Source organism: Suillus plorans, assembly GCF_016647745.1.
Source record: "Suillus plorans strain S12 chromosome Unknown HD556scaffold_1, whole genome shotgun sequence".
NCBI classification, from domain to species: domain Eukaryota; kingdom Fungi; phylum Basidiomycota; class Agaricomycetes; order Boletales; family Suillaceae; genus Suillus; species Suillus plorans.
In genome coordinates this window covers 1,625,657-1,651,044 of record NW_024537385.1, presented here as the reverse complement: position 1 = coordinate 1,651,044, position 25,388 = coordinate 1,625,657, and the positions used below count along the sequence as shown (strand labels likewise).

At 45.8% G+C, this 25,388-nt stretch overlaps 5 protein-coding genes across 5 annotated transcripts; 2 read left to right on the top strand and 3 right to left on the bottom strand.

Annotated features, from left to right (window-relative positions):
• Positions 1 to 2,945: 2,945 nt before the first annotated feature.
• Positions 2,946 to 4,102, bottom strand: HD556DRAFT_1302625 (uncharacterized protein; the record flags this gene model as incomplete). The annotated part of the gene is made up of 7 exons (XM_041299518.1): positions 2,946 to 2,987; positions 3,059 to 3,174; positions 3,225 to 3,293; positions 3,348 to 3,527; positions 3,642 to 3,678; positions 3,713 to 3,847; positions 3,902 to 4,102. 7 exons carry the CDS (start codon positions 4,100 to 4,102, stop codon positions 2,946 to 2,948), a joined length of 780 nt encoding a protein of 259 aa, XP_041167954.1.
• A 655-nt stretch (positions 4,103 to 4,757) lies between these two features.
• Positions 4,758 to 5,386, bottom strand: HD556DRAFT_1436004 (uncharacterized protein; the record flags this gene model as incomplete). Its single annotated transcript, XM_041305497.1, has 3 exons — positions 4,758 to 4,937; positions 4,989 to 5,267; positions 5,315 to 5,386. The coding sequence occupies 3 exons, from the start codon at positions 5,384 to 5,386 to the stop codon at positions 4,758 to 4,760; spliced, it is 531 nt and encodes a 176-aa protein (XP_041167953.1).
• Positions 5,387 to 13,687: 8,301 nt separating this feature from the next.
• HD556DRAFT_1436001 (uncharacterized protein) lies at positions 13,688 to 14,101 on the top strand (the record flags this gene model as incomplete). The annotated part of the gene is made up of 1 exon (XM_041305496.1): positions 13,688 to 14,101. The coding sequence occupies one exon, from the start codon at positions 13,688 to 13,690 to the stop codon at positions 14,099 to 14,101; it is 414 nt and encodes a 137-aa protein (XP_041167952.1).
• A 1,446-nt stretch (positions 14,102 to 15,547) lies between these two features.
• On the bottom strand, positions 15,548 to 16,662 carry HD556DRAFT_1302623 (uncharacterized protein; the record flags this gene model as incomplete). The annotated part of the gene is made up of 8 exons (XM_041299517.1): positions 15,548 to 15,639; positions 15,690 to 15,817; positions 15,862 to 15,948; positions 16,011 to 16,014; positions 16,063 to 16,120; positions 16,375 to 16,409; positions 16,462 to 16,514; positions 16,592 to 16,662. 8 exons carry the CDS (start codon positions 16,660 to 16,662, stop codon positions 15,548 to 15,550), a joined length of 528 nt encoding a protein of 175 aa, XP_041167951.1.
• Positions 16,663 to 20,825: 4,163 nt separating this feature from the next.
• Positions 20,826 to 21,563, top strand: HD556DRAFT_1223174 (uncharacterized protein; the record flags this gene model as incomplete). The annotated part of the gene is made up of 1 exon (XM_041296861.1): positions 20,826 to 21,563. The coding sequence occupies one exon, from the start codon at positions 20,826 to 20,828 to the stop codon at positions 21,561 to 21,563; it is 738 nt and encodes a 245-aa protein (XP_041167950.1).
• Between the last annotated feature and the right edge of the window lie 3,825 nt (positions 21,564 to 25,388).

Here is a 25,388-nt window from a genome sequence, read left to right as displayed (position 1 = left end):
AGATCCTATCAGAAATCATAATTGGCGATGATATCACAGCAGACAAGAGAATGCAGTTGTAAGATTTCATCTGATGCAATGCGGAAGTCTTCACATTATTGTTGAAAGAAGTTAAGCCCATCCCAGATAAGTACCTCAACCTAAATGTCCCAGAAGCAGCAAAATTTAGCACATGTATCCACCAATGGCCATTGATCCCAGATCAATCATAGTTCTTAAGTGCTAGAGTCGACAACATGCTAGCAGCTGGGATTGTAGAGAGAGCCCCAGCGGAACTTATCAAATGTGCGGCAATGACAGTTATTGTCCAGAAAACCTACAAGTTGACAGGACTAACATGTGAAGTGCTTCAACAACACATCAATGATCAATGCCGTACGGCAGGAGAACCACCAGCATTCAAGCTCAGGTTGACTCACTGCAATTAGTCGAGCCAACCAAAGGCCTGAGAAAGTGGTGCATCTGTCAAAATTTTGGACAACTCAACAAGGTTACTGAAATAATGCCAATGCATCAAGGAGACCTTCTAGGAAAGCAGCAATGACTCAGTGGCCATAGGTACATATCAATGTTCGACTTTGCATCAGGGTTCTATACCATTCAAGTTTCAGCCAAGTGGCAACCATATCTAGCCTTTTATGTAGAAGATAGAGGATACTTTTGGTACAAACAGATGCTGATGGGGATAACAGGTGCACCGACAATATTTTGTGAAGTACTTGCTATGAGACTCTATGACTTCTTGGTGAGCTATACTATGGAACTCTTCATGGATGATGGAGGTTGCTCGGCAGATACATCTCAATGGAGAGATGGACTGCGAAGTCTACATGGAGCAACCCGAAGGCTTTGCTGAGGGCGATCCTAAGAGGCTCGTATGTCTTCTGGACAAGTCTATCTATGGCACCAAGCAAGGAGGCAATCACTGGAACAAGAAGATGAGAGCTGTGCTCGAGTCTCTTGGATTCAGCCAGACGTATTCAGATGCAGCAATCTATGTCTATTCTCGAGGTGAAGACTGCATCATCCTGCCTGTCTTTGTGGACGACATGACCTTTGCATCCAAATCCCTCTGTGCCATCGACCAAATCATTTCTCAGCTCTCCCAACACTTCAAACTTCGCGACCTTGGTCCCACCACTCAGCTTCTTGGTATCAAGATAGACAGAGACCGTCCCAGTCGCACCATATCACTCTCCCAGCGTCAGTACTCACTGGACATCCTCGAACGCTTTGGCATGGCTGATTGCAAGCCTGTCACCACTCCTATGGAGCCCAACCTCCGCCTCTCTCATTCCCAATCGCCTCAAACTGCTGAGGAGGTGTCATTCATGCGTGGTGTGCGCTATCTTGCTGCTGTTGGCGCTCTGATGCACCACCACTCGACCTGACATTGCCTACACTGTAGGTGTCCTTGCCAGATTCAACTCAAACCCAGGCATCGCCCATTGGCAGGCTGTCAAGCACCTCCTTCGCTATATCAAAGGCTCCATAGACCAAGCGCTTGTCTACAAGCCTGACCCCCACTCCACTGAGTTGTTCTCCAAATTCTCTGATGCTGATCATGGCGGTTGCAAAGACACTGGGCGCTCTACTGGCGGTTATCTTGTCAAGATAGGCACTGGTGCGGTCTCCTGGAGCTCCAAGCTTCAATGAGTCATTGCTCTGTCCACTACTGAGGCAGAGTACATCGCTGCAGTCGAGGCAGGTAAGGAGATCAAGTGGATGTGCAAACTGCTGTTGGAATTGGGTTTCCCAGCGGGCACTTCGTCTGTCCTCAGGATAGACAACCAGTCCGCTATCTCTGTGGCCAAGCACCCAGAGCATCATGGACGCATGAAGCAGCTGGACTTGTGCTTTTACTGGCTGCGCAATCAGGTGGACAAACAGGTAATCTCCCCCGCCTTTGTCCCTACTGCAGAGCAACCTGCAGATATTCTGACCAAGGCCCTACCTCGAGTCAAGGTGGACTTGTTCTGTCAAATGATGGGACTTGTCCGATTAGGGGGGAGCTCTTGATTGTGAGAGGTGCACGCACAATCAGGGGGGAGTGTTAGTTATATGATCATTCACCTCTACAGTACACATTTCTATGTCTTTTATGTGTCTTATTGTGCCTTCATACTCATAGCATTATTCCTGACACTTTACTTACCATTTACATGACTTCCTGACTTCCCTAGGACGTCCCTAGGTCGAGTTATTACTTACCCTTTGATTGTGGCTTGTTTGTTTACATTTGTTTACCATACGTCGCCCATATCCCAGAGTCCAGTGCTTCCTGCCTCTTTGGCAACTCACTCTGGACTCTAGTCTGATCTCTTCTGGTCTCTCAGTAGCCTCTAGAAGCGGCCCACTTCACTCCCATCTTAACACATGGAGATATTGAAGTCGCACGACAAGATCATAGAAATTTACGATCTTCACCTTAGATTAGACGGCTGGCCTCAAGACCTTCCTGTGGAGCAAACTATCACTTCCTACGGCAAGCACCACATAAAATGGCACGTCTTCACGAAGTCACAATGCCATTCACGGGTGGAACTCATGACATCCAGCAAGAGACGTAGGTTAGAGGATAACTAGCCATATGGGGTTTGGCTCGGTGGCTCGATTACTTCATGTTGTGTTGAAGCCTTGCAATACTTTTCGAATATCCACTTATGTTCTCTGTTGTATTACAAATCAATTTTCATTCATGATTGACATACAATCATTGTCTGGCTGTGATTGAACCCAGGGCTCTCCATTCACATAGTACAATATCAGCAAGGTTATCGTTTGCGAGCTTTGTGGCAAGCTCTGTTACTTGAGGGTGCTGAAAACGCAACAACCCTGGTCAGATACCAATTGCTTCACATGAGAAGGCAATTTAGACTACCAAGAGAATATGAAATCGAAGTTGAGTTCTTGGGGGCTCTGCGATAACGTAGCACATTGGAATTTCATCCTCTTTCAGGCCAGTGTTCCTTGTTCTTGAAATGTATCTGACCGCAATGTTTCCATATGCAACGGGTCCACTCAGCAGAAGGAATGGATCCAGAACCAGTGTACAAACCTGGTGATCATGATAATTCTGATACCATGTGCCACTTGGCGCTGGTAGCACCCTTAAAACTAACTGGCACCGAGCTAGTAATGAGCTTAATCTGCTGTTGCACAGGAATCGTGTGGCTGATTGAGAAGTTAGATGGTGGAAAGCAACAGTAATTTAAACAACCCACGAGATGAATCTGGGATATCAGAATCGTTCTCCCCAACGTCATCAGGATTCACTCGCCAAGGATCATATGCTGAGGTAACATGTATTACTTGCATGCGGAACAGTTATATTACGAAAATCTTACCAGGGACTGTGGATGGCGCTTCTTCAGATACAAAAGTCTCTGGCTCGATGCTGGGGTCAAGTGACCATGGATTAGGGTGAGGTATGGAGGTGGACTGTGGTGGAGGAGGCGGGCTTGGAGGTGGGTTGGATGTGGGGTGCGGGCTCTCAGAGACCTCTGGATGTACGATTGATGCAACATCTGAACGAATATCTTCAACTGTTCAGCTGACAATCTACCTCTGTTAAGAAGTTCTCCTGATTCACTGTCTGCTTGTGAGTGTTAATGAAAGAGACCAGCAAGTATGGAACTGACCTGACGACATGGCTTCGTGGAAGTTGTTGCCTTTGGCCTTGGAAGAGGTCGATTTGACAGGTATCACGTACGAGAGAGCGCAGTGTTCCACGCAGCAATTTCATACGGCCATGGATAACAACTACTTGCTTGCCAATGAAGTGTTTCATGGGGTTGTGCTCCGCTACTGAGCTGGTTCTGGTGGCATGAGTTATAGGCATCGTGATCTGAGATGGACACAGTCAAATGAGAACGAAGAATGTGACTGATGCTGTCTGTACCTTTGCATAGGAACCTTGAAATGTCAAGGTGTTGTTGCCTAAGTCAACATCAAGGACAGGACCTGACAGGTTCCATGCTGCCCCCCTTACAACTCGTATCAGAAAGGGGTCTTGGTACCCCGCATCCACAGGTAAGTAACATCGGACCGTGATACCTGCCTGAGACACGGCCAAATATGGCTCCACAACATGTGTTTGCATTAAAGATCTAAGACCAGAGTCCGAAAATGTTCACCATTAGTTGTGATCTAATATTCATGATCAAATGTTAGATATGTATGGATGAAAAATGTTTAATATGCGGGCATGGGCTGATATATTGTTAGATCCTTGACCAGATAAAGGAAATGTTACGTCTGTGATTCACACGCATATACAATAGTAAATTTTGGATATGTTGGATGATCAAATATGTACTATATTTTAACTCTGGTCTACATTTGACAAGAGAATAGACATTGACTATGTTAGGCGAGAAGTGTTAAACAATATGCTGAATATGTCCATGAATATGTTGAGGAGCCTTATTTTGGCCGCAATTTTAAGACTGCGCTTAGATCATATGAGTCTCCTAATCATGGCAAATAGTTGCAAAAAATGTTGAGAAAGGAAACTGATCTAACAGAGTTTCGCTCCCTAAGTAGTGAATCAAACCCAGTTAAATCTCTGATGGTATTATCCAGCAGCCACTCAGCCACTTGCTGACCGGATAACAGCAATCCCCAGGCTGAGTTTCATTCACTATATAAGCCTCTCAACTCTATTTCCTGAGTTTCTTTCTTTCACTCAACTTGTCTTTACTGAGTTTGCAACAACAAAGTAATATATATATTTAGTAACTCAATGCAATGATGAATCAGAGAATGACGCGGACATCTAATCCTCCTGGCATTGTGCCAGGATAAAGTTCGCCCAAATCTAATACCTTCGATTTTGCGCTCAGTGTATTTCTGAGTGACTGTAGTCCCTTGGCCAAACAGTTCACGATGGCTCGTGCCATTGCGGGAGGTATGATGTACTTGTTTGTCATTTGAACCTACTGATGTATCAGATGTACAGTTCGCTACGAGATCATTATTCCGCTCACTATTGTTGGCTCGCCCTCTGTGGACTGAGTGTGATGTGCGGTCTTTGGGCGCGGTTCCATGCCATCAATATTAACCCCCAGCATGGCAGCTCGGAGTGCTATATGCACGCGCTCGTGTAGCTCTTCAGTATGTGGGTCATTTGCTTCAAAGTGACGTTGTAAGTACTTATCCGCAGTTTTCTGCAGGCCGCGGACAAGTTTGGCTCTTTTAGGGGAGTTATTATCCCCGCTCTCAATATGCGTCTGGTTTCCGGCTGGGACAACAGCGAGGGGTCCGGTCTGACACTCACATAAGCTGTAGATCTATCAGTAATAGTTGTGCTAACCTCGTCATCTGCCATAATGGTATCCACACATCCATATGTCCCACTAGAAGTGATGGGCAGGTCGAGCTTCATAGCTGATCCCATTCGTATCTCCTAATTCATTGTACTTATTGTGATTGAGCTTTACGCAATTTCTCCAATCAAGCCCTATTTTAAATGTATGGGATGCCTTCGCTGTTTCCATGGCAAATCCTTTAAACAATCGTCTCGACTTATTGTTGAACGGTATATTCAAATATACTTATATATGCCAACAACCACTCTGACAATGCTCAGATCCTTGACTATGGAAGTATGTATCCAATTCTTTCGGGGTGCTATGCTCGCTGACACCGCCTAGTTTATCAACAATTTTACGCTGACTCGTCATACTAAGGCCATAATCATCGCAGACTAGCAAGTGTTGGTGACGGTCACCTGCAAGTTTGGAACCTGACACCAGACAGTGCATGGAAAAAAACTGTATCACATGGTTCTCTCGTCAATTTGGTGCTCACCCATTCAATACTTAGTACTCCCACTGTTTTTTTATGTATCTACCTGTTAGTTATATGATCATTCACCTCTACAATACGCATTTCTATGTCTTTTATGTATCTTATTGTGCCTTCATACTCATAGCATTATTCCTGACACTTTACTTACTATTTACATGACTTCCTGACCTCCTTAGGACGTCCCTAGGTCGAGTTATTACTTATTCTTTGATTGTGGCTTGTCTGTTTACATTTGTTTACCATACGTCGCCCATATCCCAGAGTCCAGTGCTTCCTGCCTCTTTGGCAACTTACTCTGGACTCTAGGTACTGTACAACTTTACTACACTATTCAATAGATTGACAACTTACTCTGGACTCTAGTCTGATCTCTTCTGGCCTCTCAGTAGCCTCTAGAAGCGGCCCACTTCACTCCCATCTTAACAAATGTTGTAGTACACAAGCAGGCAATTTTGATCTGAAGACAGGGACAGTAACAGCTGTCGATGCTGTGTTAACCAGTTGACTTTCCTCGTTTCAGGTACACAAGACACCTATCTGACAGTGCCAGTCCCGTGGATCAGTGTCTCTCCTAATTTAGCTGCTCTGTGATTTACCCCGGCACGCGGATATGATGTGGTGGCCAGAGATGTCGGCTATAGTGACTTCAGCACAGAGATATGGAGCTGTGCTTTTGAAAGCCAGCTTGACATTGTACTGGTATGCAGGAGTAAAATTTGCCACACTATTTTGATGCCTTGGAGAACTGAATTGGTCCTAAAGGTAATGAACAGGGTAAATTCTTAGCCAATGTGAAACTCTTATGGTAGTGCTATCCTCCTACCTGTTAAGATGGGAGTGAAGTGGGCCGCTTCTAGAGGCTACTGAGAGGCCAGAAGAGATCAGACTAGAGTCCAGAGTAAGTTGCCAATCTATTGAATAGTGTAGTAAAGTTGTACAGTACCTAGAGTCCAGAGTAAGTTGCCAAAGAGGCAGGGAGCACTGGACTCTGGGATATGGGCGACATATGGTAAACAAATGTAAACAGACAAGCCACAATCAAAGAGTAAGTAATAACTTGACCTAGGGACGTCCTAAGGAGGTCAGGAAGTCATGTAAATAGTAAGTAAAGTGTCAGGAATAATGCTATGAGTATGAAGGCACAATAAGACACATAAAAGACATAGAAATGTGTACTGTAGAGGTGAATGATCATATAACTAACACTACCCTGTAGGACTTTGGTGCATGACCAGTTGTTGTTAAGACCGTGCACAAAGGGTAGGACTGATTCCGAGGGGCTTGGCTTCAGCTCGTGCGCTGCACCCCTTACCCGAGTATGTGCCCTTAATTTCAGAATGATGTCCGAAGAAAGTCCAAGGACGTCCGAAGGACGTCCGAAGCGCGGGAAAGTTCGGAAGGACTTTCCGGACGAGTGCAAGTAACTTCCGGACGAGTGCGGGAAAGTTCCGGAGGAACTTCCGGAAATTACGATGAGGTTTCGTCCTGATACGGATATGTGTAATGGTTACTTAGGACAAGTCCTCAGTAGAAGCAAACAGAGGAAAGGCTGCAAGGACAAAGTCCGAAGCAGAATAGGTCCGGAGGACCACGGGAAAGTTTCGGACGAACGTCCGGAAACTTCGGAGGATCAGATGAGCGGATAAGCAGAGCTCTGGCCTAGGGAATTTCTCCCTAGGCCCGAGATGGATATTGACTAAGTCGATAGACTAGAACTGATGTGAGGACTTAGAGTGAGATCTAGTGCGAGGACTAATATGATATTCAGACTGAGGAACTACAGGACATATACAAGAGTTTATATACTAAGGAAATAACGGAAAGATCAGTAAGCAAGCGTCCGAGGCTATGTATGAAGCATAAGCAAAGTTATTAAGCGCGAGTCGGAAATGAAGCATAGGTTAACGGATCAGTAAGCGTACCGGTAGTAAGTATAACCAAGATATCGAGGACAAGGAATACCGAATAGAGGAATAGGCTGTGTCAACGTTATATGCACAGGAATTGAATTAGGAAGCTTATCGTATATCGGACCGGACCGGACGTCCGGATGAGACGTGTGGATCTATGGGATATGACATTAGGGTGATGGGACAAAGGATGACTGATGCAGGCTAGCTGAGGTATGGAGGTAAAGGGATGTGGATGTGGATGTGAATGTGCAGAGGTGCAGGGATCTGGATGGATAGAGGACTGGAGACATGGATAGGGCGTCCGAAGGTCCGGATGAGGCGTGGGAATATTGTCGGATGTAAGTCCGGCACGGAAAAGAGTGGTCTAGTTTGCAAGACCAAATGGCAAGCGGTATGTTTCTATTAAACCCTTTCAGCCGCCAGCAATGTCCTTACGTGTTTTTATAGCTAAAAAAAGCATACCACAGCGTTATCAAAATCAAGTGTACGTCGGGCTTTACGTGGAGTCACGAGCACGGAGCGGGTATCACGGATAGAAAAGACGATGTTTGGGCACGCTTTGTCAAGGTACACATTATGATAGATTGCACGCCGCCACCCCTTCATGACGTTGTTTTCAGACACACCCTCATGCGAAGCCCTTCATGATGAAGGGCTTTGAGCACTTCGAAATCATGGAACAACTGATTCCAAGCAAAGCCAAAGGCTCGCATGTATTCTGACCCACCGCCACCAGCAATGTGCCTCGGGATTCTACTGCCTCCACACCACCTTTGATCCCCACCGCCTCTACACCACCTTTGATCCCCACCGCGATTGATAATGCCACTCGGGGGCCACCATCATCAGTAGATCCCGACTCCCTCGAAGTACCTCCTCCCTCTACCTTCCTCTGTCCATCCACCAAAGGTTCTACCAACTCGGTATGGACCAGCATTAGCCGCAGAAAGCGCAAATTCAGCGCTATTGCTCCTGGATCTGCTGTGAGTTCCCAGAAACGGAGTTGGCCGCCATCTGCCACACTGTTAGTGCAGCAGGAGGGTACCGAAACGATGAAGAACCTCGTTGAGGTCGTGCGTGAGATGCAGAAAAACCTCGTATTAGCTCCACCGCAACCACTGGTGCAACCACAGCCCTCCACGCACGTTGGGAGGGCTATTTCTTTACTTAATATGTACACGGACCTTACCAGTAAAGAGTGGTTAGCCATCGCGAACTTTTTAGCTGAACACAAAAACCAGGCCATTATTTTTTATTTGTTGGACGAGGTGATGAGGCTCGAGTGGTTGGAAGAGAAACAAGTCCTTTGTGGTGGTGCGCCGCGAGCCTCACAGAACCATATGACTATGTTGTAGCATGCTTGATTGTTTTCTAGTACAAAATTTGTATAGTATCTGTAACTACGGCAATGGGAGACCCCTTCGTTTGCGCTCCTCGAGATAATCAGTCCACATTGCGAGTGCAATCGCCTCTCGATGAGCATCCGCTCGTCTCCGCTCAGAAGTATCCGCCGGTCCTTCGGACAGCGTCCCATGTGCTACAGTGTCGTCCTCCGTGAGATCATACTCGTGGTCTAGAGTGAGATCAAAACTGTCAGGATTGTACCTTCATGTAAAGTTATGAATCGCGCATAGCGCGGCTGGGATCTGGGCCTGGATATGCAGGCTGTATTCAGGTGCGATCGTCAAAATGCGCCATTGCCTTTTCAGAACACCGAATATCTGTTCGACGATGTTTCATAGTGCCGCGTGTCGAAGATTAAATAATTCCTTAGAGTTGCATGGCCTATAACAAAATTAATAGCAAATCAGATATGTACGATAAATAAACTCACGCAATGTTTGCTTGGCGCCATTCTTTCAAGTGATAGCGCACTCCCCAATAAGGTACTAGAAGCGCATCACAGGTACCGAAGCCCGCATCAGCAAGAAGGTACCTGTGTTGAGGTATGCGCAAATCATGAGAGCACGCGTCATTCCAGAGCGTCGCGTCAGCGACTGAGCCGTCCCAGCCCGTTGAAGGTGAGGAATCTTGACTGTGGGTGAAAACACTAAAGGTAAGGGGGCTCTACAGCAAGACCTGGATACGAGAATACAACTCGACCCAAAGGACAGCTACTGAGAGAAGTTCCTCGCGAATAAGGTGGAGGGAAACTCTGTCAACTAGACGGGCGCTGGTAGGCGCGAGAAGGTAACACGCACGAAGGCGCGTGTAAGCGATATGAAGGCGCGCGTGAGGCGTGCGTGAGCGATGCGAGGGCGCACGAGATGCGAGAGGCGCGCGCGTATGCGGGAGCACACTTATGAGTGATAAGGGATATGGTTTCAAGTATAATAGAGGCGCGAGCTGTAGCAGATGGAGAAGTATAATCAGATTTCTAGTACTAAGGTGCACTATACAACTTGCAGTATACTGTGATAAATGGGGGGAAAAGTAGTACCCGAAGTAAAAGAACTTCCCTCTATTTAAGAAGGGAGATAGCGCTATGCGGCGCTTCCGAGCGCGGTACCGAACCGAGTAACCATATCAACTCTAAATATAATCTAAAGTCTAAGATAGACTTTCTGTATGTAAGCGCGGGGATCAGACCGAGTGCACATCAATTCAATGAAAGAGATAAGAATAACGCACCAGCAAATCAGTGAGGACATAGGACGGACGGACGGACGGGTAGGCGCGAGAAGACCTAAGGGGAGGCGCACGGACGCGCGCGGAAGCGCGCGAGTGCATATGAGGCGCGCAAACGAGGCGCGAACGTATGGCGCGCACGCGGGAGCGCGTATGACTGATCCTTCAGATAAGAGCTGGAATATGTAAGGAATATGTGGTTCGTGGGGCCATATGTCCGGCATTGAGAGGCGCGAGTCTCTACACCGTGAGCGAGTACGTAAAATAAAAGTCCAGGTCGCATATAAACAGGCAGTTTTGTGATAAAAACCCCTTCCGGTTACGCAGGATAATGTGGTCTTCAAGTGGCGCGAAGGCCCGGATGTGAGTGCCTTCGACGGCACCAATACACTCGTCGAAGAATCTGAATCGCGGGTCTGCATGTACTGCCGCGGAAATGGGAGTATCACTGTTTGGGAGTTGGACATTGGAGGTGTAGAAGGGATGTGACGAGAAGAACACAAGCATCCGTTTGAAATATCTGCAAAAGTTAGCACAGTATTAGTCTCAAATAATTAATGTACTTACCTAGTGATCATGTCGGGAGAACATTGGAATCTTTCTCTGACGTGACGAGATGATAGTCCGGTAATGCATGTGTACAGAAATATACCAAGTTGCTCGGTGACGGTGACGCCGTTGCGCGATTGAACGAATCCATGTTGGTGGAGAGTGTCTAACAATTGCTCGAACGTCTCAAGGTTGATGCTGAAGTTATGTTGAATTTGGTCTGGATGACCGCTGATAAGCTCGTAGACCCAAGCTTGGCCAGTGAGGATCGATGTATGGTATGGAATTCGTTCAGTGTGAGACAAGAACAGGAGGTTGTATGAGTAGGTAATCTGTGCAATGGCAATGGTTATGATGATCACGATTTGGTGGTGTTGATGCTGCGTTTGTGCTTCAAGATCTGGAATCATGATGGGCATAAGAACAGGACGTACATTTGATCCTACGATTATCTATCAGCATATATCACGTGCAGCCATCACGTGCAATTCAAACCAAAAATTTCGAACCTAGAATTTGTCGTCCGAACGGCACCTAAATAGTCCAGATGGAGTTGAGTAGCAAGAAGTGCTGGATTATGAAATAAGTCAGCTTAAGAAGTTAGGTACTTGAGAAGTCATGGACCCACCTCAAGGCACCAACATAATTCCCTGTCACTTCATTTTGGCCATGAAGTACAGACCAGACTGAGAGAAGCTCAAGTTGCGAGCCTGCCTAGTTACCAATGGTCAATGTCAATGCTACAGAGTTGATTACTTTGAGACATTTACATCCACTACAAATATGACCACCATACAGATAATGCTGACAATGGCAGCTCAGAAGGACTGGTAATTCATCAAGTTGATATAAAAAGTGCATATCTCTATGCCAACATCCAAGAGGAGATCTATATGAGGCTGCCACCTGGATATTTGAAGACTAGGCAGGAGGGGAAGATGTTTAAGCTTAAGAAAAGCCTCCCTGGACTGAAGCAGGCCAATTTTGAGTGGGCAGAGGAGCTAGTGGGAGTATTCGTTGACCTCAGTTTTAGTTATTCAAAGGTCAACCAAGCCATGTACTTTAAACATACCTGGAAGGAGCATATCATGATCATAGTGTCTGTGGATGACATGGCCATCACGGTGAACCATATCTCCCACATCATCCAATTCAAGTCCCAGCTGTGCCAGTTCTTCAAAATTATGGACTTTGGAGAGCTAAACTGATTGTTAGGATTGAAGGTAATGAGGGATAGGATTGCACATACAATAACCTTGTCACAGAAGGTGTATGTGGTGACTCTCGTTGAGCGTTTTTATCTAGCTGACATGAAGAATGTCCCAACTCCAATGGAACCTAGAATTAGTCTCTTATCAGACCAATCCTCCATAACGCACTCAGAACTGCAGGACATGTAAGACATACCTTATCAAAGGGCCATAGGGTTATTGATGTATGCCCCAACTAGTATGAGGCCAAATATCGCCTTTGTCATATCATGCCTGTCACAATTTATATGTAGTTCAGGCAGAGCCCATTGGGAGGCAGTGAAGTGCACCCCACATTATCTCAAAGGTACAAATGACCTTGAACTCACTTTGAGCCAGACAGAAGGAGGAATGGAAGCCTTTGTTGATGTGTACTAGGCCTCACAGGCCCATAGACACTCTATGTCAGGCTATATTGTGCTCCTGCATGGGGGAGCCATAGCCTGGAGTGCACATAACCAATCCATAATTGCCTTGTCGACAGCAGAAGCTAAATACATCGCACTCACCAGTGTTATTTGTGAGCTCCTCTACCTCCGGCTTCTCATTAAAGAACTCTATGAAGCCCCCACATAGCTCATCCCTATTCTATGCAACAACAAAGCTGCTATAGCACTTGCATTGAGTGGAAAATTTCAGTCACATTGTAATCACATAGACCTCTACTACCACTTTGTCTGTTCACATGTCAAGAATGGGACCTTCAAGCTCCACTATTGTTCTATGGAGGAGAACATAGCCGACACCTTTACCAAAGCAGTATCACACCCCCATTTGCAAAAGCTCAGGACCCTGATGGGACTGGCTTGCGCTCAAGGCGGAGTGTTGTTGTCCAAATCCTCCAAGTCGAAGAATACTAATGAAACTGAGGGCAAGGCACGATGTGACAAGTAGCTGGTCTGAGTGCAAGGACAGAGTGGTAGGCATGAGGAAGATGTGATGTTGGCCCTGAAAACTGCAGAGTATCAATGTTTCATTTTGATATATGTTAGAAAAAGACTTATGGGGAGGCCCTTGTTTCTGTACCACAACCATGGACAGAATTCCCACGCTATAAAACAGCGGGCAAGGTGATGCTATTAAAGCTCTCAGGTTATAACCTGGCCAATCTACAACCTCACAATGTCACATGTGTTAAAAACTACTCTTAAACCAGGAAAACATCTACTACGTAAAAACAGCACCGACTAATCACACCAAAACCTATACCCACCACATGCAAGAATCACATGTTGCTCCATGAGTAAGTACACCCTCTCAAGATCTATACCACAATGAGACATAACCTACACCCCACATAAGATGATAGCTCGCAAACAATATCACATAATCCTCCTTCACCGCCAAACGATACCCTTGAGACATCACACCCATTCTAAGTATCATTGAACCACAGCCCAATAGCAGTTAAGAAATGAACTTAGCCATGACAACATCACCGACCTCTGGCAAGCTACCCCCTCTGACTATAACTGCACTCCAATACTCACTACAAAAACCCCACCAGCCCCATATGAAATCCTTGCCCACTGGAAGATGAAAGACAAGGATCTCACATCCATTAAAACCCTCTCCCAAACAATCCACCCTTACCCCAGCACCCCCCATCTTGCATCACAATCCTGCTGTATCGGGTCAAAGTACTTCTCCTCCAACATCCTCCCAGATGACAATAATATGGACCTCCTCATGACAACCCTACCTGATACACCCTCCCCAGAATCACTCCAATCTCCTCCCGACACCCCTACCCCAGCCTCTCACAAAATCCCTGTGCCTTCCCCACCTGATGACCTCCTTATCATGCAGGAATTTTGTGTAACCTCCTCTATGGAGAGCCCTGCTGCAGGCATCACTCAAAACGGACTGGCAGAATCCATCCATGCTCCATCTAGCTCTGCGAACCAGACAATAACAATCCTGTCCAGCCCCACCTCCTCGCACATCTAGCCCTGGTAGGTAAAAACAGAGCAATCCTAAGCCATGACGGCCTAAACCATAGTACTGTCCTCCTACAATTCACCCCAACTCCAATTGGAGGCTTCCCGAGAGACCATATGTCTCACTCTGCTCAGATTTTCGACCACCTTGACAACAAGGTACTGCTTGCTTGGTTCCAGGTGGAGCACCCAAAGTTCATGATCAGAGTCTTCAACCACACCAGAAAAGACATCTTTGAAAGGGCCGCTGTAATCACTGAGCGTGTCTGAGCAAGCATTAACACAGTGGCAAATTTTGTGCACCAGGGTGCCCCTCCTGTGTGTGTCTCACCCCCTCAACCTCAAGAAGGAAGAAACTCCAGAGATTTCCCTGTCAGCTACCTAGTCCACAACGTCTCTGAAGAGACGAAAGTGCTCATACTGGGACAGTAGATATGGTCCACCACCAATGTCACCTACAAGGCACTCCCCTTCAACTGCTCGCAAACACCTGAGCTCTTATTTTGCCTTTCCAGCTTCACCACTTCCAATGCCAATACTATCCGCAAAATGATCGCAGATGTTTGGGCCTAAGATGAGAACAGATGCCACATCAATGATATTTTTTCCATGAGTGAGATATGCGAGGAGGAGATGGTATACAAAGCTACACAAGACCTAATCAGATCGATCCGCATAGAGCACCTTGACTTCAAAGTCACAGGCAGACTTTCCATACCCCACTTCCATATTTTTGCTATCAGCCCAACCAACAACGCCAAAGCCTGGACTGACCTGAGAGGTTTTCTCCACCTCCTGGACTATCCAGAAGATCTAGATAGCTGTGGCGCCACAATTGCCTTATCCCCCTGCTCAATTTGCCATTCCCTCGCCTATCTGTGTGGCCTATGCCCGTTCCCTAGTGTTCCAAAATGGAATGGCCCTACAGTGGGATTTAGGATGGCAATCAACTCATCCCGCCAATCCAGAAGGATGAGAAACAGAAAGCCTGGAAGGAACACCTAGTACCACTGCACCTGCTACATTCTCCATCACTACCTAACATAACTGAACCCTAGTACTATAAAACAGAAGCCCCCCTCAGCCATCACCAACATGATTATGCCCCTTATCCCACCTTGTAACACGAACCTATCTCACTCCTTGATGCGCACATACTTCAACCATATACTTTCATACCAATTGCAGTCCTTTCTGAGAATTGACCTTTATGAACCTAAACACCCGCAGCAATGGCTATGACTTTAGGCCCTCAACCTATTGTGAAAATGAGTCATTGAATTGCATAGTAAAGCTCGAAGGAGACACAAGCTATCACCTGCAGGTTCCTACCCACATTTACTGATCGTTCTAATGAGACAGGAAAGCAGAGACCTTCTCACCAAGCATGGTGCACACCAGAACATGGAGACCTATTTAGGTCTGGACGAGCTGTGCGGAGAGGCTGAAGTCCTCATTAGTAGTCGACATTAATGTTAGGGCATTGATGCTCCTCTAAAATGATGACATAGTCTCTCAGGTAGCTGGGCAATGCTATCCCTGACTTATCTATAGTCGTAACGATAAGTAAAGTATCTACCAACTACCAACCAACATACAAACCCTCCTCTTTTCCCTGGTTCTGATTTTAGCCTTAGTTCCAGCCTCCCCAGGAGCAGAGGGGAGCAGCCTTCCATTGCCAAGGAGCCTCCCAATAAGACACCAGGAGAGATCAGTGGTGTAGTACCTCTAGTGCCCCACAGGGCACCCACACACCAGCATCAAACATACACCAATGCACAGAAATACACCCATGCAAATATAACACTGGCCACACTAAATGTGAAAGGCAAGGCACCAGTACAATCTTGAAATGGCCTATAATAAATAAAACAGTCAGAGAAGAGAAAATTGGAATACTATGCTTGTAAGAAACGCACCTATCTGATGATAATGAATGACAAATTGAGTCACTATTCTCGAGACACCTACTAGTCCTCAACTCCCAAGACCCCTCGCACTCTGGCAACTCTGCAGGAGTAGCCTTTGTCTAGAACAAAGAAATGGTCAATGTATCTGATATTAAATAGTCAGTACTAGTCCCCGGTAGAGCTGCAGCACAATCAATCAAATGGCACAATAATAGGACAATAAACCTACTCAACATCTACGCACCTAATAACCACTCAGAACATCAGTGTTTCTGGGACACCATTAGAATGAAATGGCTACAGAAGGGGCTTAGCACCCTCGACTTTACGATGGAGGACTTCAACATCACTGAAGATCCCCTCGACAGAGCACCATCCAGACCCAACAATGAACAAGCAGTAGAGGCCCTATGAAACTTTAGAAATGACTTCAACATACATGACACATGGAGAAACTCACATCCAACAACACAGCTTTTCACGTTCAATAGTAAGACAAACACCCTGTCGTGCCTGGACAGAATATATACATCAATCTCACACAGCAACAGTGTCACAGACTGGAAAACATATCTTTGCCCTATACCCACAGACCACAGCATTGTCCACGCTCATTTCGCCCCGCCAGAAGCCCCACACATTGGGAAAGGCAGGTGGACATGGCCACTAGGCACACTATCTGATGAAACTCTATTAGAGAAAATAGAAAGATTACACTGATCACTTCAGACCGAAATAGAAAACATTGCAGTCAATACCTGCATCAATGCCAGGAACCCACAGACACTGTGGGAGACATTCAAAACCAAGATCACCTCAGAAGCACAATATATAGCCAAGTTTCACCTGGCAAAGATCAATCAAAAGATAAGGCAGTTACAAAGAGACATCAACAGAATGACCAATGCACCAGACATAGATTCATCCACTGACAGATGGTAAAACAAAGTAGTTCTAGAGAAAGAACTCAAACATCTCAAATGAAAAAGATATAGGGACGCCCACCTAAAAGCCCAGGCAAAGTGGTCCCTGAAAGGAGAGACAGTTAGTAAATATTGGTCTGGAGTAAACACCTCCAGAAAACCTAGAGACATTATACACCAACTAAAGGTCCCCAACACAAATAGAATTGCCACCAAGTCCAAAGACATGGCAGAAGTTGCAAAAATATACCATGACAACCTCCAATGAGAAGGCACCCAGGGCCCAGATGAAACACTGAGACTCACAATGATGCGAAAAGCTCTAAATGAAATACCAAATGAACAGAAACTATTAAACCCACCTATGTGCCCACTAAGTAACCCAATACAAGATTCTGATGTGAGAGAGGCACTTACTCATCTAAAGCCGGTGTAGAAACAACAATACAGAGAGGAACAAACAAAGCTCCTGACTGTATCTGTAAATGTTGTAAGGTCGCGCGTTGCCTAGTCTGCTATACTTGAGACGACAAGTGCGTTCGACCCTAGAGGGGAAGCGAGTGCAGCAAGGATCTAGTAGTGCGCGCCGAAGGCGCTACTGGTTGGCTGACGCGAAGCGCGAGAAAGCGCGCAGATGCGCGCGAGGCACGGGAAAGTGAAGGTACGCGCGAGGTGCGGGAAGCGCGCGCACGCGTGTGAGCGGTAATGAGAGAGAGTAAGAGTGAGTTTTCTTAAGTGGTGATTAGATACTAGACAAGAGATACGAGCGCGAGGTGTCAAAGAATAGATTTCTACTATGTTCTCCTAGGTAGTAGGTGGGTGGTAAGTGGGAGGTCAAGTAATTCTTGGAAAGTATGTAATGCTGGCGCTTATATACGGCACCTAAGCACTGTCACACGGAGCCGAATCGCTACCGAGTAAGGTATGTAAAGATATATGTATGTAAGTAAGGGTCCATGATATAAATAAAGGTGGAATGATATGTAAATAAGGGAAATGGAAATACACGCACTAGAGAGCTTGGTGGACAGTGGATGGATGCTTCCGGAAGGCTGGCGCTATAGGGCGACCAAGCGCGGGAAAGTGCGCGCGCATATACATCGTAAAGCGCAGGAATGGTGCGCGCATGGTGCGCGTTGCGCGGGAAAGCTGCGCCTCATATAGGGATAGCTGCAGATAGCACACAGAATGGTGCTGCAAGTTCGTGCAATGAACTCCCTAGTAAAAAGTGCCATATCACACCATGAGAGGCATGAGTCTCTACACCGGCAGTGCTGCAGGGATAGATGGAATCCCTTACGAAGCATGGAAAACCCTACACGAACTTCACAAAAAGAAATGCATAAAGAACAAACCCAGCTTCAATGTAATCAAAACCCTCACCATTGTTTTCAACAATGGACAAATGCACAGTGTGACAGAAGAGTCAAACTTTGCCCTAGGTTGGATGTGTCCTCTGTACAAAAAGAAAGACCAATCAGATATAGCAAACTACTGCCCGATCACCCTACTAAACACGGACTACAAACTACTCACAAAGACTTTAGCCATGCAACTCGCAAAAGAAATACATAGACTGATACATCCAGATTAGTGCAGATTTATCCCGAAAAGATCCATCTTTGATTCAATGCGACTTACTCAAATGATGACAGCCTATGCGGATGTCATGGAAGAAGATGGTGCTATCATAGTGCTCGACCAAGAGAAAGTGTATGATAAGGTTCACCATGACTATCTGATTAAGACCCTAGAAGCCTTTAACCTACCAGTAAGATTCATTAAAACCGTCCAATCACTGTATGAACAAGCACATACCAGAGTAATGATAAACGGATTCATGAGTGAACCCTTCAAAGTAACGAGAGGAGTCCGACAAGGGGACCCGCTATCCTGCCTGTTATTTGACCTTGCAATAGAGCCATCAGCATGCTCCCTAAGAAACTCAACGAAACTGAAGGGATATGATGTACCTGGTTTCACACACAAAATAATAGTTAACATGTATGCGGATAACACAACTGTGTACCTGAGAAAAGGTGACAAATATAATGACCTGCACAACATATTGGAGGCCTGGTGCAAGGCTTCAGGCACAAAATTCAACTTAGAAAAGACAGAAATCCTACTGATTGGCTCTAAAACACACAGGCTGGAAGTTGTGACCTCCAGGAAGTTAAACATAGAAGATAACCCATGGGATGCATCTGTGAAGATTGCCCAAGACGCAACATCTGTAAGATCTCTAGGAGCGTGGATAGGGAATGACCTAGATAGCAAGACTCCCTGGGAACCTGTCCTAGATAAAATTGAGTCTACACTTCAACAATGGAACAAAGGAAACCCAACACTAGACGGTAAATGCCTGATCATCCAAATGTTCATAGGCGGTATGACACAATTTCTTACCAAGGCACAAGGGATGCCAAAAATGATTGAGACAGCTATTGAAAAGATGATAAGAAAATTCATATGAAATAACACGAAATCATCACCAATCAGCCTAAAACACCTACAAAAGCCAAAAGAAGAAGGAGGCATCAGGCTCCTGGACATTGCAACAAGAAATGAGGCCATAAGCATAACATGGCTAAGCGCCTATGTCAATGCATTCCCACCTGCCCGGCATAGGCATTTGTAGTAGACACTCTGCTAAACACCCTGAAACTGGATGGTGTCAACAACTGTTAAGACCATGCACAAAGGGTAGGACTGATTCCAAGGGGCTTGGCTTCAGCTCGTGCGCTGCGCCCCTTACCCGAGTATGTGCCCTTAACTTCAGAATGAAGTCCGGAGAAAGTCCAGTGAAGTCCGAAGGACTTCTGGAGGAGTGTGGAAAACTTTGGAAGGACTTTCCGGACGAGTGCGAGAAACTTCTGGATGAGTGCGGGAAAGTTCCGGAGGAACTTCCGGAAATTACGATGGAGTTTCGTCCTGACGGGGATATGTGTAATGGCTACTCAGGACGAGTCCTGAGTAGAAGGAAACAGAGGAAAGGCTGCAAGGACAAAGTCCGAAGCAGGATAGGTCCGGAGGACCGCGGGAAAGTTCCGGAGGAACTTCCGGAAACTTGGAGGATCAGAGGAATGGTGGATCGGAGGGGAGGAGAAGTGGAGGAGTGGAGGAGCGGAGCTCCGGCCTAGGGAATTCCTCCCTAGGCCTGAGATGGATGATTACTAAGTCGGAGGAATAGAACTGTTACGAGGACTTAGTGTGAAGACTTGTGCGAGGACTAATATGTGTATGATATTTAGACTGAGGAAGTACAAAGATTCTACAGAGTTTATATGCTACAAAGGACTTAATGGAGAGTCAGTCAGCACAGTCCGAAGCTATGCGAGGCTGTGGACAGAGGATGTAGAAAAGTCAAACACTAGTCTATCGGAAAATAGTAAATGAAGACGGAGATGAAGACATAGGAAAATAAAGTTGGAAATGAAACAAGGTACGGAAAATGAGGAAGTCTAACTCAAGAAGGAACATACAAAGGGATAAGGCACGGAAGATAGACGCGGGTCGGATCCGGAAGATAGACGTGGGTCGGATCCGGATGTTCGGAAGTCCGGAGACAGGTGATTACCATAAGGGGATGGGCGCTGATTTAAGGTTTGGGTTCGGACATGACAGATAGGTTGGATCCAGAGATCCGGAGATGTGGATATCAGATCTGGCATCTGGATATCAGATGCAGGAGTACAGGGATCCGGACAGATAGAGGATTGGGTCTGGAGACATGGACAGGAGGTCCGGAGGTCCGGATGAGGCGTGGGAACGTCGTCAGATGTTGGTCCGGAATGCGGGATATGACAACAACCCAAATAATATCCAAACCTTCCTCACCTCCTGGGCTCCCCCAACAAGGGGACTACACACAAACCGAATACCTAGAGAAATAATCTCAATGTTAAAAATGGCAAAAAAGCACAACATGTGCTTCGCCCTGATTAAACTTTCACAAACCCATAAACAACAGCTCCCAGCCTGGCTTCACTGTGGCGCACTACTGCGAACCTATCATAAGTTAAAAGACGCATGCCTAAAACAAATCCATGAAGTAAAGTCAATCAAAGACCTTCTAAAAGTAAGCAATAGACCAACTACAGTTCCACACCACTGGGAAAGTCATGACTGCATATGTGGCCTATGCGTATCGGACAGACTGGCAGGGTGTAAAAACCCGCATAAATGTATATCCACGGTGGCAGTGATCATCAACAACCTAACTCCAAAATTCAACCCATTCTACTGTCCAATCAATGATGGACTCACACTCACACACTGCCGCCTGGAAAAGAATACAAGAGCAAGAACTCAACACAGAGGGGACATCATCTTTGATCCATCAGTCTCAGAAACATTGCAACTAGCAGAATGTTTTAGAATCTTTGCAGGAGACACAAGGACTGCCCAAGCCCCAGCTCACCGGCTCCAAAGGCCCAACCAAGGACAGGGACAACAAGAGCCACCTATTGAGATATACACTGACAGCTCATGCATCAACAATGGAAAAAACAATGCACAATGTGGAAGTGGCATATGGTTTGGGGAAAACAACCCCTTGAACAAGGCCATAAGGATCACTGGTAAAACACAATCCAACCAAGCAGGAGAAGTGGCTGCAATACTGATCGGTCTATAGAGTGTCAGCCCTTCAACCCCAGTCACATTTATAACAGACTCATGGTACACAATAGACAGCCTCACCAACCACCTCCAAAAGTGGGAGGATTGGAGATGGATAGGAATTGCGAATAGCGAGCTCTTCAAAGCTACAGCCTACCACCTACGAAAAAGATCAGCAATGACTGTCTTCCATTGGATTAAAGGTCACAGTGGAAATCAGGGCAATGAAGAGGCAGATAAACTCACTGAGTTTGGCGGACAAAAGAACCTGTGTGACCATCTTGACATCAACGTCCCTAAAAACTTTGACCTGCAGGGCGCAAAACTCAGCCAAATATCGCAAGCCACTGCATACCAGGGAATCATGTTGTCCCTAAAGCTAGAACAAAAACAATCGACAAGCGGCCTCCTGGAAATGATGAGACACACAGTGGGAGTAGTCTCAAAAACACAGGAGATAGACCAAATTATCTGGCTAAGCCGATGTAATAAAGACCTTTCCATAAAGTTTCAGAACTTTATATTCAGAGTACTGCATAACTCCCTGAAGGTAGGAGATTTCTGGGTAAACATACCAAATTATGAACAGAGAGCCCGATGCCTCCACTGCAGAGAGGCCACAGAATTCATAGAACACATCCTCGTAGAGTACGACCACCCAGCCAGAAAACTTATCTGGCGCCTGGTGAAGCATTTGTGGCCCCATGTTAAGGTCGTACTCTCGTAGGATCGGATCTGAAGGACTTCGGCCTCAGCTCGTACGCTGTGCCCCTTTCCCAAGTACTGTCCCTTATTTCAGAGACTAACAATAACGCGTCCGAAGGTCCGGACGGGTCTCGTAGTTATATCCGGATGACTTCCGGATATCGGAAACACGTATAAGACTAATCCGGACGGATCCGGACTAGAAACAAACAGAGTATAGACTATCCGAAGATAGAGGCGGAGACGTAGACTATCGGAATCGATCCGAAGTCTCAGAGATCGACAAGAGTTGTTTAGACTCAAGTCCGGAGGACAGAAAGAGGACAAACTAAGATGATATTCGAACTGAGGTACTACAGGAAATATACACGGGTTTATATACTAAGAGGATAACGGAAGGATCAATAAGCAAAGGTCCGAGGCTATGTACGAAGCATATGCAAAGCTTATCAAACGCGAGTCGGAAATGAAGCATAGGATAACGGATCAGTAATCATACCGGTAATAAGTATAACCGAGACACCGGGAAGAGGAAATACCGAATAGGCTGTGTTTAACGTTATATGAACAGGAAATGAATTAAGAAGCTTATTGGATATCGGACCGGACGCGGATCTATGCATCGGACCGGACCGGATCTAAGGGTCCGAAGTCCGGAAGAGAAGCGTGGATATATGGGATATGACACCCCATAATGACATGCCATGGCCTGACACCTCACTAGGGACCATCCTCGGATGTGGGGCACTAAGCATATATCAAAGACCAGACAGAAATGATCAAGCTGAATGACAGACTATTAAATATAATCAAGGGGCATCAAGGCTTCTACGAATCCTCATGTCTGAATCCATATACCTGATTTGGGTCCTACAATGTGAATGTGTCATCTAAGGTTTATCCCACAATGAAAATCATGTGACGAAAAGATGGCTTAAGGCCATAGAGCACCAACTACAACTAGATAGAGTATCTACTAGTAAACTAAAACAGACCCCAGCTTTCACCAGCCTAATCAAGGCCACATGGTCGGAAGTAGTCTCAAGAGGGGACCCCCTCCCCTAAAATTGGGCCACATCACTTGAGGTTTTAGTGGGTATAACACTCCCTAGGCCCCCACAGACCAAGGCAACCTAGGGTTCATGGAGTCCCACACACTCCTGCAAACTGCGGGGAGTGCATAAGAGCATTTTTCCTTGCACCGGTACTTTAGATACTACTATAAGCATTTATATCATACTAGACAGTGTCAGTTGCTATATAATAGACCTGCTTGTTCAAATCAAAACTTACAGTATAAAGTGCAGCATATCTGCAAACGACCATCTCAGTTCTGATCCAGACACTGAGACATGAGTTGGTTTAGCTTTACCTTTTCAGTTAAACAAGTACTGACACCATGTAGTAGACTTACTTGATAGGTACATCATCAATACAGAGTTTTGATTAAGACACTGAGACACTTACTTGATAGGTCCTCTTGATGCATTTATGATCTCCAGATGCATATATGTCAGCATGACCCCTGCACTCCTTAGAGAAAAGCTAGGAATATGTATGGCCAATAGTCTTCAGGTTTTCCCCCGCCAAGCACCAGCAATACAGTCATGAGTTACGACCATGCAAAAAGATCACTAACCACTGGATGCACTCATAGTCTGTAGAGAAGGATGAACTGGACATATCTTTACTCTCTGATGTTACTAAAGAGAAGGGGTTGGTTGTCTTGTTTTCTGATGGAGAGGATGAGGACAAAACAAAATATTGTAGCAGCAGATATATTCAACTTACGGTGCATGGTGTCACTTACTTATTATGGATAATGTGACAGTGACAAAATGAGCATGGCTGTCCTGCTTTCCATGTACCAAAGCCACAACTTGGGTCACTGGCTTAGGCTTTTCTAAATCCAAGCCCAGGCAGTCTGGGCTAGTCCCCACAAGTCTGTGTGGACCAGCTCTCCATACACTGCAGGCATTTTCCCATTTTCCTCCACCAAATATCCAAAAAACATTGATTAAGAAGATAGAAATTAGCCCTCATTTTTCCTGTCTAAACATTGAAAAAAAGTAATTTATGTTTCAATGATGTTCTGTGTATGGGACATGATGTGAAAATTGGTCATGTTCCTTCAAGGATAATGCTGTATTTTCCATGTATTGTCTTTGAAATAACAGCTTAAAATAATGTTAATTTTCTTCTCTGTGTTTTTCAAATATACTGTTAAGACCATACACAAAGGGTAGGACTGATTCCGAGGAGCTTGGCTTTAGCTCATGTGCTGCACCTCTTACCCGAGTATGTGCCCTTAACTTCAGAATGAAGTCCAGTGAAAGTCCAGTGAAGTCTGAAGGACTTCCAGAGGAGCACGGGAAACTTCGGAAGGACTTTCTGGATGAGTGCGAGAAAGTTCTGGAGGAACTTCTGGAAACTTGGAGGAATAGAGGATCAGAGGAGCAGAGGAGCAGAGGAGCAGAGGAGCAGAGGAACAGAGGAGCAGAGGAGCAGAGGAACAGAGGAGCAGAGGAGCAGAGGAGCAGAGGAGCAGAGGAGCAGAGGAGCAGAGGAGCAGAGGAGCAGAGGAGCAGAGGAGCAGAGGAGCAGAGGAGCAGAGGAGCAGAGGAGCAGAGGAGCAGAGGAGCAGAGGAGCAGAGGAGCGGCCTAGGGAATTTCTCCCCAAGCCTGAGATGGATATTAACTAAGTCAGAGGACTAGAACTGATATGAGAACTTAGTGTGAGATCTAGTGCGAGGACTAATATGATATTCAGGCTAAGGAAATACATCTACAGGAGTTTATATACTGGAGGTAAGTCTGTGCAGATCAGTAAGCAGAGGGGTAAGGCTATGTACAAGCATGTGGAAATGTATTAGTAAGTGAAACAGATCATAGGAAATGAACTCAGAGATGAAACTTGTACAAGAATCAGTAAGCAAAACAGAAACAGAGATAACTGAAGACCAGAAACAGGTGATTACCATAAAGGGATAGGCACTGATTTAAGGTTTGCATTCAGATATGAAACATAGGTCGGATCCAAAGATCCTGAGAGGTGGATATCAGATCAGGTGTCCGGATATCGGATCCGGAAATTAGACTGGACATGCTTAGGGTGATGAGACAAAGGATGAATGAT